This window comes from Ranitomeya imitator, chromosome 2, assembly GCF_032444005.1.
Source record: "Ranitomeya imitator isolate aRanImi1 chromosome 2, aRanImi1.pri, whole genome shotgun sequence".
In the NCBI taxonomy this organism is placed as follows: Eukaryota; Metazoa; Chordata; class Amphibia; order Anura; family Dendrobatidae; genus Ranitomeya; species Ranitomeya imitator.
In genome coordinates, this window is record NC_091283.1 from 223,111,916 (window position 1) to 223,125,005 (window position 13,090).

Below are 13,090 nucleotides of genomic sequence, written 5' to 3' on the forward strand. Positions count from 1 at the left end.
TGGCTCTCATAGACTGACACTGAGAGCTTGTGGTCATTACCTGTCACTTCTGCTTAGTCCTGAGCTGCAGTCACAAGATGGGGGATCGGAACCAGAAAAGCTGAAGACGACGGCTGAGGAGTAGCACCACTCAAGCACTGAGATAAGTAAATCTCTTTGGAGTGGTGCTTTAAGCCTCTGGTTAATCAAATTAGGACCGTAATTAAAACAAAACCATTATACACTCACCTCCTGCACTGGTGCAGTGATGTTGGTGCTGCTTTTGTCGGAGAGTAATGCGACTGGTTGTGTCACATGCCGGCTGCAGCCAGTGCATCGGCCGCTCTTTGGCTCCAATTCATTAATATTCCATTAGAGCAGACGCCTTTCCTGGTTAATTGGTGGAAGCTGCTGCCTGTGATGGTCGGCGCGTGACACAAGAAGCCACGTCACTCTCCAGTAACAGCAACACAGACATGGATGGAACGGCGCCGCTACAAGAAGTGAGTATACACTGTTTTTATATTAAAATCTACAAGAGAAAAACGTAAACGAAAACCCTGATGTAACTAAGGAAAAAAGCAAAAGTGCATTTAAATAACACAGAGTTTTTAGTAATACTGTTTTTTGATCAAAAAATAGCACAAAAGCCATCCCACCTCGTCACGGTAACTCTGATCGGGACAGTCCTACACTGTCTAATATTGAAACCTTACCATGTGTCAATGTTGACCTCAGTTTGAATAAGGGCAGACAAAAGGACTGGGCCCAAGCAGTGAAACACCAGACTGGGGAAACCTTATATAGTCTCTAGCTCAGAAACAGGGAGGCCACACCCCGGCTTGCACAGAATGCAACAATACAGAGAAAAAAAACAACAACACAAAATTGAGCTTAACGTAAGTTGGTACACATGCAGAGGTTAAACGCATGTTCACATTGGCCACAAAACATTAAAACCTACAAGAGAAAAAAGTAAACGAAAACCCTGATGTAACTAAGTAAAAAAGCAAAAGTGCATTTAAATAACACAGAGTTTTTAGTAATACTGTTTTTTGATAAAAAAATAGCACAAAAGCCATCCCACCTCGTCACGGTAACTCTGATCGGGGCGGTCCAACACTGTCTAATATTAAAACCTTACATTGTGTCAATGTTGACCTCAGTGTCAATAAGGGCAGAGTTTTTAGTATTGTTGCATTCTGTGCAAGCCGGGGTGTGGCCTCCCTGTTTCTGAGCTAGAGACTATATAAGCCTTCCCCAGTCTGGTGTTTCACTGGTTGGGCCCAGTCCTTTTGTCTGCCCTTATTCACACTGAGGTCAACATTGACACAATGTAAGGTTTTATTATTAGACAGTGTAGGACCGCCCCGATCAGAGTTACCGTGACGAGGTGGGATGGCTTTTGTGCTATTTTTTGATCAAAAAACAGTATTACTAAAAACTCTGTGTTATTTAAATGCACTTTTGCTTTTTTACTTAGTTACATCAGGGTTTTCGTTTACTTTTTTCCCTTGTAGGTTTTAATGTTTTGTGGCCAATGTGAACATGCGTTTAACCTCTGCATGTGTACCAACTTAAGTTAAGCTCAATTTTGTGTTTGTTTGTTTTTTTCACTGTTTTTATATTAATTAAGATCTGGAAATTATTAATCTGGGATTGCCCGGTTCTGGACAGCCCTCATAATTTGTTTGGCACAGTAATATTCATCTGTTTTCAATGTCTAGCTCAGTGCACTGATGACTGGGTCTTCGTGTTATAAGATAGCATTAAAAAGGTGGTCTACTAAATTGGATAGTGCCCACATCAATTTACACCTTTTAACTAAATATTTTTTTAAATACCTTCTGCTGCCATATGTGCCTGTGAGTGGCGCTATCGCTGTTCTCTCAGTCCGCATCATGTGACCCCAGCTGCAGCCGCTGATGTGTCAATTTCCGGATTTCCTGGATTCACCCCGGTCGCTCACAGGCATATATGGCAGCAGAAGGTGTTACAAAAATTCTTAGATAAAAGGTGGAAATTAATGGGGCTTTATACAATGTAGTAGACTGCCTCTTTATTTACAGTATATTAGGAAAAGGTTTTATTTATTTACTTTTATATATTTTTTCAAGGTCATGAAGTTAAGGAAACTTGCTCAGCAAATTGCCAACTGTCGGCAGAGGCTTGAGCGATCAACAGTGCTAATTAACCAGGCTGACCATCTCCTTAAAGAAAATGATCATGCAAGGTTCCTGCAAGCTGCTAAAACAGTAGTAGACAGGTAAGGGATGGAAAAAATGTAACTTTTTTTTTATAAATATTGATTCACGTGGCTTAGTCGAATGTTCAAAGACATGGTTAATTAAAAGGTATCTGGTTTGAAGGGGTCTGTGATCATGTCATTATTGGTTCCTTAAAATGTTGTAAATATCATAGGGTGAATATAGAGTAAGGAAATTTCTCCTTGTGGAAAGTGGCAAAATGGCGTAAGGAGACATGTAAGTCATGCAATGCTCCTATTGGCCTTTAAATATTCATGCTGCCTCTTCAGAGAGGAAGAGGACAGAAATCCTAGTGCAACATATTGGAGCTAGCAATCCTAAAAGTCAGTATCAACCCTTTAAAAGGCAGTGCTAGATTGCTGAGGGTAAAAATCCAAACCGGAAATTCCATTAGTAGACACATGTTTCGATATGGTTTCCCCCAATAAGTGGCACTATAGTTCCCCCAATAAGTGGCACTAAAGTTCCCCCAATAAGTGGCACTAAAGTTCCTGTCTTTTTTTCGCTCTAAAATGGCTACTTTCATATGAAATTTCCCAGAGGAGCTGTCACACACACTGTGGGAAGACTTAAGTGCAACATAAAGCGATGGGGGGAAGGAAGCCCAGACACTTGGGCAGGGGGAAACCTCAGGCCCCAGGAACACTTAGGGCACTCGATGATCTTTTATCAGGCCCCTGAGCAGGTTCTCAGGGACCGCATTCTTGGGCAAGGAGCTGTATTTTCATTGCCACAAGATCATTAATTTCTTCTTGCTCTGTTAGCACACACATGCAGTGTTCACTACTGAACACTGAAGGGCATGCAATGAAAGATTATGTCCTGAAACCAGTGCCAGAGTCAGGATGTACTTTGTGGGTGGAATTTGAACAGCCCCCGAAAGATGGTATAAATATTAGTGATGAGTGAGTGTACTCGTTGCTTGGGTTTTCCCGAGCACGCTCGGGTGACCTCCGAGCATTTATGACTGCTCGGAGATTTAGTTTTCATTGCGGCAGCTGAATTATTTGCAGCTACTAGCCAGGCTGAGTAAATGTGGGGGTTGCCTGGTTGCTAGGGAATCCCCACATGTAATCATGCAGGCTAATAGCTGTAAATCATTCAGCTGCTGCAATGAAAACTAAATTTCTTATCAGTCATACTCGGAGGTCACCCGAGCAACGAATACACTCGCTCATCTACTATATAATTGACTAAGGCAGAGGTGTCAAACTGCATTCCTCGAGGGCTGCAAACAGGTCATGTTTTCAGGATTTCCTTGTGTTGCACAGGTGATAATTTAATCACCTGCACAGAATGATTCCATCACCTGTGCAATACTAAGGAAATCCTGAAAACATGGCCTGTTTGCAGCCCTCGAGGAATGCAGTTTGACACCTCTGGTCTAAGGGTTACTTCCATCTGTCTGTCTTTCTGTCACAGATATTCATTGGTCGCGGCCTCTGTCTGTCATGTAAATCCAAGTCACTAATTGGTCGCGGCAAAACAGCCACGACCAATCAGTGACGGGCACAGTCCGGAAGAAAAATGGCTGCTCCTTACTCCCCGCAGTCAGTGCCCAGCGCCTGCATACTCCCCTCCAGTCACCGCACACACAGGGTTAATGCCGGCGGTAATGGACCGCGTTATGTCACGGGTAACGCACTCTGTAACCGCTGCTATTAACCCTGTGTGTCCCCAACTTTTTACTATTGATGCTGCTTATGCGGCATCAATAGTGTTAAAAATAATAAAAAAACAAAAAACCTGCTATTCTCACCCTCCGTAGTCCGACGATGCACTCGCGCCTGCCACCAGCTTCCGTTCCCAGAGATGCATTGCGAAATTACCCAGAAGACTTAGCGGTCTCGCGAGACTGCTATGTCATCTGGGTAATTTTGCAATGCATCATGGGAACAGAAGATGGTGGCAGCCGCGTGCGTATCGCCGGAGCTTCGTTGGATCCCAGGGGTGAGTATATAACTATTTTTTATTTTAATTATTTTTTTTTAACAGGGATATGGTGCCCACACTGCTGTATACTACGTGGGCTGTGTTAGATACTGCGTGGCTGCTATATACTACATGGCCAGTGTTATATACTATGTGGGCTGTGTTCTATGCTGCGTGGGCTGCGTTATATACTACATGGCTGCTATATACTACGTGGGCAGTAGTGTTGAGCATACCGATACCGCAATTATCGGGTATCGGCCGATATTTGCGGTATCGGAATTCCGATACCGAATTCCGATACTTCCCGCGTATCGGATACCGGAATCGGAAGTTCCCAGAATTCAAACTGAACGCAGCAGCCAATGAGGAATGATTGGAAGTGTGGGCAAATCCTGTTTAGCATGGTGGGCATGTAAGTACTGGCAAGGCTTGGATTGGCTGCTGAAATGATGTCACTCTGCACTATAAAATACGCTGCCGCCATTTTGCGCTCACTCTGCTGTGATTTCAGTTAGGGACAGGACGCTGTGTTCTCACTGAGGGCCAGTTGAGATAGCTAATTGCTTTATTTTCCTTTCCAAAGGCTAATTTAGCAAAACGCTGTGTGTTCTTCACTGTTCACCTTGCTCTTGCCTTGCAGCGCTGTTTTAACAGCGTTCTGCAAGGTCTCTGTGTGTGTGTGTGCAGCTCACTCTGTAGTCTGTGTGCAGCCATATACCCGATTGTATTCAGCTCAGGGGGGGTTCACACTGCCTCACACAGTTGTCCTTTTTTGCTCATAGTGCAGCCTGCTGCACATTTTTTCTCAAATTTCCTATTAGTGTTTTTCCACCCGCCTCCAGCTAAATTGTGGAAAAACACTACATAGGATAACCTAGAGGGGGGTTTTTGGGCCTTGCAGCGCTGTTTACGGCTGTCTGCATGGTCTCCGTGTGAGCCCAGCTCGCCCTGTAGTCTGTGTGCAGCCATAGCCGGTTGGATTCAGCTCAGGGTTCGTTACTGCCTCATACCTTGAAAAAAAATTTACTTTTTTTCAAATAGTGCAGCCTGTTTAAACTTTAAAAAATAAATTTCCTATTAGTGTTTTTCCACCCGTCTCCAGCTAAATTGTGGAAAAACACTACATAGGATAACCTAGAGGGTGTTTATTGGGCCTTGCAGCGCCGTTTACGGCTGTCTGCACGGTCTCTGTGTGAGCGCAGCTCGCCCTGTAGTCTGTGTGCAGCCATAGCCGGTTGGATTCAGCTCAGGGTGCGTTACTGCCTCATACCTTGAAAAAAAATTTCCTTTTTTTCAAATAGTGCAGCCTGTTTAAAATTTAAAAAAAAAATTCCCTATTAGTGTCTTTCCACCCGTCTCCAGCTAAATAGTGGAAAAACACTAAATAGGATAACCTAGAGGAGGTTTTTTGGGCCTTGCAGCGCCGTTTACGGCTGTCTGCATGGTCTCCGTGTGATTTAAACTAGCTCTGTAGCCCGATCTGCAAAAAAAAAAAAGTAAAGTTCACCAAACACAACTTAACACTTGTGTAGGCCACATTTGAAAAATAATAAAGTTTAGTCCACACTTTACAACATTAGTGTTTCTTACACCTGTTAGGAGGAGCATTTCAGGAATAAGCACACTAAGGCCTTAGTACTTTTCTGCTTATCTTTATCTGTCAACCAAGATGAAGAGGGCAGGGAGTAAGGCACGTGGGCGTGGGCGCGGAGCAGGGAGAGAAGGAGGGAGAGGACGTGGTGATTCTGTGCCTGCTGCGGGCGCCGGTGACTCGTCGTCACTCAGTTTCAGCAGGGAACAGTCCTTCATGCGCAGCTTTGTCGGAGAGCGCCGTGCACCGCTGCTGCGTGAAGACCAAATTGAAGCCGTTGTCGGGTGGATGGCAGCTAACGCCTCATCCTCTCAGGCACAGACCACTGGAGAGCAGCCATCTGTCTCTTCACCACCTGCCAAATTGGGCAGGCAGTCAGAGAGCCCAGGACAGGAGCCGTCTCTACTTCTGTTCTCTGAATCTCTTGGCTTGGAAACAGGGGGCCAGCCAAGCAGCATTGGAGAAATGGAAGAAGAGGCATTGTGCAGTGATGCCCAACAGCTTTGTCTCTCTGACTCTGAAGAGGCGGGTGGGCCAGTGCCTCCGGTGACCACAGCGCAGTACGCATCTGATGATGAAACTCAGGTGCCGCTTTCTGGTGCGTAATGTGCTGCCGAGACTACCCAGGAGGAGCAGTTGGTGGCAGAGGGTAGTGGATATGATGAGGTCGTTGACCCATCGTGGCATGAGGAACAGGAAGGTGGTGGGAGCAGCTCTGAGGAAGAGATTCCCCTTACGGGCCAAAGAGGGAGAGGGAGGGGGAAGACTGCGGAGCCTGTAGCCTCCACTTTGGCACCCGTTAGGAGCCTGTCTCTTTCCAAAGCCAAAAAGGGCGCTCCCAAGACTTGCAGTGCCTGGTCCTTTTTTGACACAGTTGCAGATGACATTTGTTTTGTCAAATGCAAGCTGTGCCATCAGAAAGTAAAAAGAGGGAAAAATGTCAGCAACCTCAATACCACAAATATGTGGAAACATGTGCGGACCAGGCACGCGGTGGAGTTACAGAAACAGACTGAAGATGTAGGCCAACCAACAGCGGCAGCTACCACCTCTTCAGCTCGTGTTGCCTCTTCCTCCAGCTCACGCACAGCTGGTTTGGCTTCCTCCCAGGATCGCCATGGAAGAACCTCTGGCACTGTTGTCCAGAGACCTTGTGTAATTCCACCCACAGCACCACCTTCCCAGTCATCCTCAGACTCCCAGTCTACTCTACAGCCATCGGTAGTACAGGCATGGGAGAAAAGGTGGGCATTCTCGGCCAACCACCCCCGAGCACAGGCTCTGAATGCAGGCATTGCCAAACTGTTGTCCCTGGAAATGCTCTCGTTCAGGCTGGTGGAGACTGACAGCTTCCGTGACTTGATGGCATTGGCAGTCCCACAGTACAAGGTGCCCAGCCGCTTTTACTTCAGCAGGCAAGCTGTCCCTGCCCTGCACAGGCATGTTGAGGGAAACATAAAACATGCGCTACTGAACGCCGTCAGTAGCAAGGTCCACCTCACCACAGATGCGTGGACCAGTCAGCATGGACAGGGGCGATACGTTTCCCTCACTGCCCATTGGGTTAATGTTGTTGAGCCAGGTACAGATCGTGCGAGTGGCGCAGGACGTGTCCTGCCCACTCCAAGGATTGCAGGAATCCAGTCTGTACGCATTGACTCCTCCTCTTACACAAGTTCCTCAGAATCAACTCTGCAGGAGCCGTCACAGTCCACCTCCACATGGACCCGTGAACGTTTACCTATGACCGACATGAGCACAGCCGTGGCCAAACGTCAGCAGGCCGTCTTGAAACTAGTTTCATTGGGGAATCGAAGCCACACAGCGCAGGAGCTCTGGAATGCCATCAAGCAGGAGAGCGATGTGTGGTTACTGCCAGCGAATCTCCAGCCAGGCATGGTAGTGTGTGACAATGGCCGAAATCTGGTGGCAGCTTTGGCCCTTGGCAACCTCACTCACATCCCATGTCTGGCACATGTGCTCAATTTGGTTGTGCAGAGTTTTCTGAGGGACTATCCGGATCTTGATGCCCTGCTGCACAAGGTCCGCCTAGAGTGTGCTCACTTGCGGCGTTCCAGCTTGGCAAGATCCCGCATTGCTGCTCTGCAGCGCCAATTCCGCCTTCCGGAACACCGCATCATATGTGACCTACCTACCTGGTGGAATTCCACGTTACATATGTTGGAGCGGTTGTGTGAGCAGCAGCAAGCAGTTATGGAGTACCAGCTGCATCAGGCGCAAAGAAGTCGCAGTCAGCGCCGATCAGACTTCACAACCACAGAGTGGGCCACTATGAAGGACGTCTGCCAGGTTTTGCGTCCTTTTGATTATTCCACGCGGGTGGCAAGTGCAGATGATGCACTAGTCAGCATGACTGTCCCCCTTATCTGCCTGCTTCAGCAAACTTTGCAAGGGTTAAGGGATGATGTTGTGGAAGAGGTGGAGGATGAGGAGTCACCTTTTCCATCAGCTTCTGGCGAGTCAGCGCCACGTGGATCCTCACAAAGGGGTACGCAGGGGCCAATTTGTGAGGAGGATGAGGAGGAGTCAATGGAGGAGGAAGAGCTCCGTCCAGAGGAGGGAGCGACACAATTGTCCAGTGGTCAGTGTGTACAGCGAGGGTGGGGTGCTGACGAGCGGGCAGAGATCATGTCTCAAGCAGGGGACAGCGTTTCTGGGCCAGTTGGCACTCTGCAGCACATGGTGGATTTCATGCTGCAGTGCCTGAGAAATGACCGCCGCATCGACCACATTCTCAACATGCCTGATTATTGGGTGTTCACCCTCCTCGATCCTCGCTACCGGGACAACGTCCAAAACCTCATCCCAGCGTTGACCCGGGAGCGTAAATTGCGGGAGTACCACGACACACTGGTGAATTCCATCATCTTCTCCTGTCCAACTGAGAGGAGTGCTGCTAGTGCTTTACAAAGCAGCTCAGTGCGTCGAGGCAGTGGGGGAGGCTCTGCCCAAAGAGGGAGCAGAAGCAGTGCCTCTGCCCAAGGCAAGCCCAGTATGGCACAACTCTGGCACACTTTTGTGTGCCCGCCCCAAATGTCTACACCATCACCGGCGGCTTCAGTCAGCAGGAGGCAACGGTTCCGTCAGATGGTGACAGACTACATGGCTTGCCCTCTTACTGTACTCCCAGACGGCTCTTCCCCGTTCAAGTTTTGGGTCTCTAAGCTGGATACATGGCCAGAGCTAAGCCAGTATGCATTGGAGGTGCTGGCTTGCCCTGCCGCTAGTGTCTTATCGGAACGTGCCTTTAGTGCCGCAGGTGGTGTACTAACAGACCGTCGCATGCGACTGTCCTCCGATAACGTTGACCGGCTTACTTTCCTGAAAATGAACCAGGCCTGGATCTCGCAGGAATTTGCCACTCCTCTGCCTGATTAAGTAATTGGGTGTCATTCAGGTCTCCTGCTGTGTTCATCTTTCTACCACCTGAACTGCTATTCCTGAGCTCCAACACCGCCAGTTGCGGCTCAGAAGTGCAGGCTGCACAGTAAAAACATACAACCCAGTGTTATTGGGTTTCAGTAATGTCAGCTGATCCCCAGCTGTGTAGCCGGCAATGTGTCCTGCGACCGCCACGCTGACACAACAACCTAAATGTAAGGGAACCTGTTCCCCCCCCCCCCCCGTCGTTTGTTACTGAAAGAGCCATCTTGTGCAGCAGTAATGCTGCACAAGGAAAAGGTAGCTCTTTTGGTTTAGCTCCTTGCACACGCAGAACTTAACACTTATAAAATGTGTTCACTGATACCGTTATACCGTCCCGGAGCTGGGACTTTCCTTCGTAATGTGACGCAGCACAGCCGTCATTCCTACCCCCTTGGTGCCATGCGCTGCCTCCTCAGCGTTGTTTTAAGCTGTCACGGAGCCTGCGCTGTTCTGTTATCCCTTGGGCATGCCCTATTTGCGCTGCCTGTCTTCTGACATAATTTGGTGTCAGGCTGGCTGCGCCTGTGCGGCCGCGCTGCCCAAGATCCCGCCTCGCAGTGTCTTCTGATTGGGTCACACTGCGGGCCTGGGATCCATGGGCATGCGCAGTGCATATCTCCCCCTCGGGCTCTCGCTCATTTTCCTCTGCCTTCTTTAGACTGTGCGCCGTCAGCTGATCCCTAATAGCATGCCACGGCCGTGACACCGCACAGTCTGAAGAAGAGGGAAGGAGGGGAGTGAGAGTCGAGTATATGCACTGTGCATGCCCATGGATCCAAGGCCCGCAGTGGGATTACATTAGACATAGTAACATAGTAACATAGTTAGTAAGGCCGAAAAAAGACATTTGTCCATCCAGTTCAGCCTATATTCCATCATAATAAATACCCAGATCTACGTCCTTCTACAGAACCTAATAATTGTATGATACAATATTGTTCTGCTCCAGGAAGACATCCAGGCCTCTCTTGAACCCCTCGACTGAGTTCGCCATCACCACCTCCTCAGGCAAGCAATTCCAGATTCTCACTGCCCTAACAGTAAAGAATCCTCTTCTATGTTGGTGGAAAAACCTTCTCTCCTCCAGACGCAAAGAATGCCCCCTTGTGCCCGTCACCTTCCTTGGTATAAACAGATCCTCAGCGAGATATTTGTATTGTCCCCTTATATACTTATACATGGTTATTAGATCGCCCCTCAGTCGTCTTTTTTCTAGACTAAATAATCCTAATTTCGCTAATCTATCTGGGTATTGTAGTTCTCCCATCCCCTTTATTAATTTTGTTGCCCTCCTTTGTACTCTCTCTAGTTCCATTATATCCTTCCTGAGCACCGGTGCCCAAAACTGGACACAGTACTCCATGTGCGGTCTAACTAGGGATTTGTACAGAGGCAGTATAATGCTCTCATCATGTGTATCCAGACCTCTTTTAATGCACCCCATGATCCTGTTTGCCTTGGCAGCTGCTGCCTGGCACTGGCTGCTCCAGGTAAGTTTATCATTAACTAGGATCCCCAAGTCCTTCTCCCTGTCAGATTTACCCAGTGGTTTCCCGTTCAGTGTGTAATGGTGATATTGATTCCCTCTTCCCATGTGTATAACCTTACATTTATCATTGTTAAACCTCATCTGCCACCTTTCAGCCCAAGTTTCCAACTTATCCAGATCCATCTGTAGCAGAATACTATCTTCTCTTGTATTAACTGCTTTACATAGTTTTGTATCATCTGCAAATATCGATATTTTACTGTGTAAACCTTCTACCAGATCATTAATGAATATGTTGAAGAGAACAGGTCCCAATACTGACCCCTGCGGTACCCCACTGGTCACAGCGACCCAGTTAGAGACTATACCATTTATAACCACCCTCTGCTTTCTATCACTAAGCCAGTTACTAACCCATTTACACACATTTTCCCCCAGACCAAGCATTCTCATTTTGTGTACCAACCTCTTGTGCGGCACGGTATCAAACGCTTTGGAAAGATCGAGATATACCACGTCCAATGACTCACCGTGGTCCAGTCTATAGCTTACCTCTTCATAAAAACTGATTAGATTGGTTTGACAGGAGCGATTTCTCATAAACCCATGCTGATATGGAGTTAAACAGTTATTCTCATTGAGATAATCCAGAATAACATCCCTCAGAAACCCTTCAAATATTTTACCAACAATAGAGGTTAGACTTACTGGCCTATAATTTCCAGGTTCACTTTTAGAGCCCTTTTTGAATATTGGCACCACATTTGCTATGCGCCAATCCTGCGGAACAGACCCTGTCGCTATAGAGTCACTAAAAATAAGAAATAATGGTTTATCTATTACATTACTTAGTTCTCTTAGTACTCGTGGGTGTATGCCATCCGGACCCGGAGATTTATCTATTTTAATCTTATTTAGCCGGTTTCGCACCTCTTCTTGGGTTAGATTGGTGACCCTTAATATAGGGTTTTCATTGTTTCTTGGGATTTCACCTAGCATTTCATTTTCCACCGTGAATACCGTGGAGAAGAAGGTGTTTAATATGTTAGCTTTTTCCTCGTCATCTACAACCATTCTTTCCTCACTATTTTTTAAGGGGCCTACATTTTCAGTTTTTATTCTTTTACTATTGATATAGTTGAAGAACAGTTTGGGATTAGTTTTACTCTCCTTAGCAATGTGCTTCTCTGTTTCCTTTTTGGCAGCTTTAATTAGTTTTTTAGATAAAGTATTTTTCTCCCTATAGTTTTTTAGAGCTTCAATGGTGCCATCCTGCTTTAGTAGTGCAAATGCTTTCTTTTTACTGTTAATTGCCTGTCTTACTTCTTTGTTTAGCCACATTGGGTTTTTCCTATTTCTAGTCCTTTTATTCCCACAAGGTATAAACCGCTTACACTGCCTATTTAGGATGTTCTTAAACATTTCCCATTTATTATCTGTATTCTTATTTCTGAGGATATTGTCCCAGTCTACCAGATTAAGGGCATCTCTAAGCTGTTCAAACTTTGCCTTCCTAAAGTTCAATGTTTTTGTGACTCCCTGACAAGTCCCCCTAGTGAAAGACAGGTGAAACTGCACAATATTGTGGTCGCTATTTCCTAAATGCCCGACCACCTGCAGATTTGTTATTCTGTCAGGTCTATTAGATAGTATTAGGTCTAAAAGTGCTGCTCCTCTGGTTGGATTTTGCACCAATTGTGAAAGATAATTTTTCTTGGTTATTAGCAGAAACCTGTTGGCTTTATGGGTTTCACAGGCTTCTGTTTCCCAGTTAATATCCGGGTAGTTAAAGTCCCCCATAACCAGGACCTCATTATGGGTTGCAGCTTCATCTATCTGCTTTAGAAGTAGACTTTCCATGCTTTCTGTTATATTTGGGGGTTTGTAACAGACCCCAATGAGAATTTTGTTACCATTTTTCCCTCCATGAATTTCAACCCATATGGACTCGACATCCTCATTCCCTTCGCTAATATCCTCCCTTAAAGTGGACTTTAGACAAGACTTTACATAGAGACAAACCCCTCCTCCTCTCCGATTTTTACGATCCTTTCTAAACAGACTGTAACCCTGTAAGTTAACTGCCCAGTCATAGCTTTCATCTAACCATGTCTCGGTTATTCCCACTATGTCAAAGTTACCTGTAGATATTTCTGCTTCTAGTCCTTCCATCTTGTTTGTCAGGCTTCTGGCGTTTGCGAGCATGCAGTTTAGAGGATTTTGTTTTGTTCCAATCTCCTCACTGTGGATTGTTTTAGAAATGTTCTTACCTCCCTTCTGAGTATGTTTTCCTGGGTCGTCTTTGTTCGAGTCTAATGTTTTTCTTCCCGTCCCCTCTTCTTCTAGTTTAACGCCCTCCTGATGAGTGTAGCGAGTCTTCTG

General features: G+C 46.5%; 1 protein-coding gene across 2 annotated transcripts in view; it reads left to right on the forward strand.

The window, feature by feature from the left end:
- Positions 1-13,090, forward strand: part of LOC138662747 (probable E3 ubiquitin-protein ligase MID2) — a 718,902-nt gene that overhangs the window by 418,605 nt on the left and 287,207 nt on the right. For both annotated transcript variants that reach the window (XM_069748647.1, XM_069748646.1), the window contains exon 5: positions 2,097-2,245. In XM_069748647.1, coding sequence (XP_069604748.1) covers positions 2,097-2,245 — 149 coding nt within the window. The remainder of the gene's footprint in view (positions 1-2,096; positions 2,246-13,090) is intronic.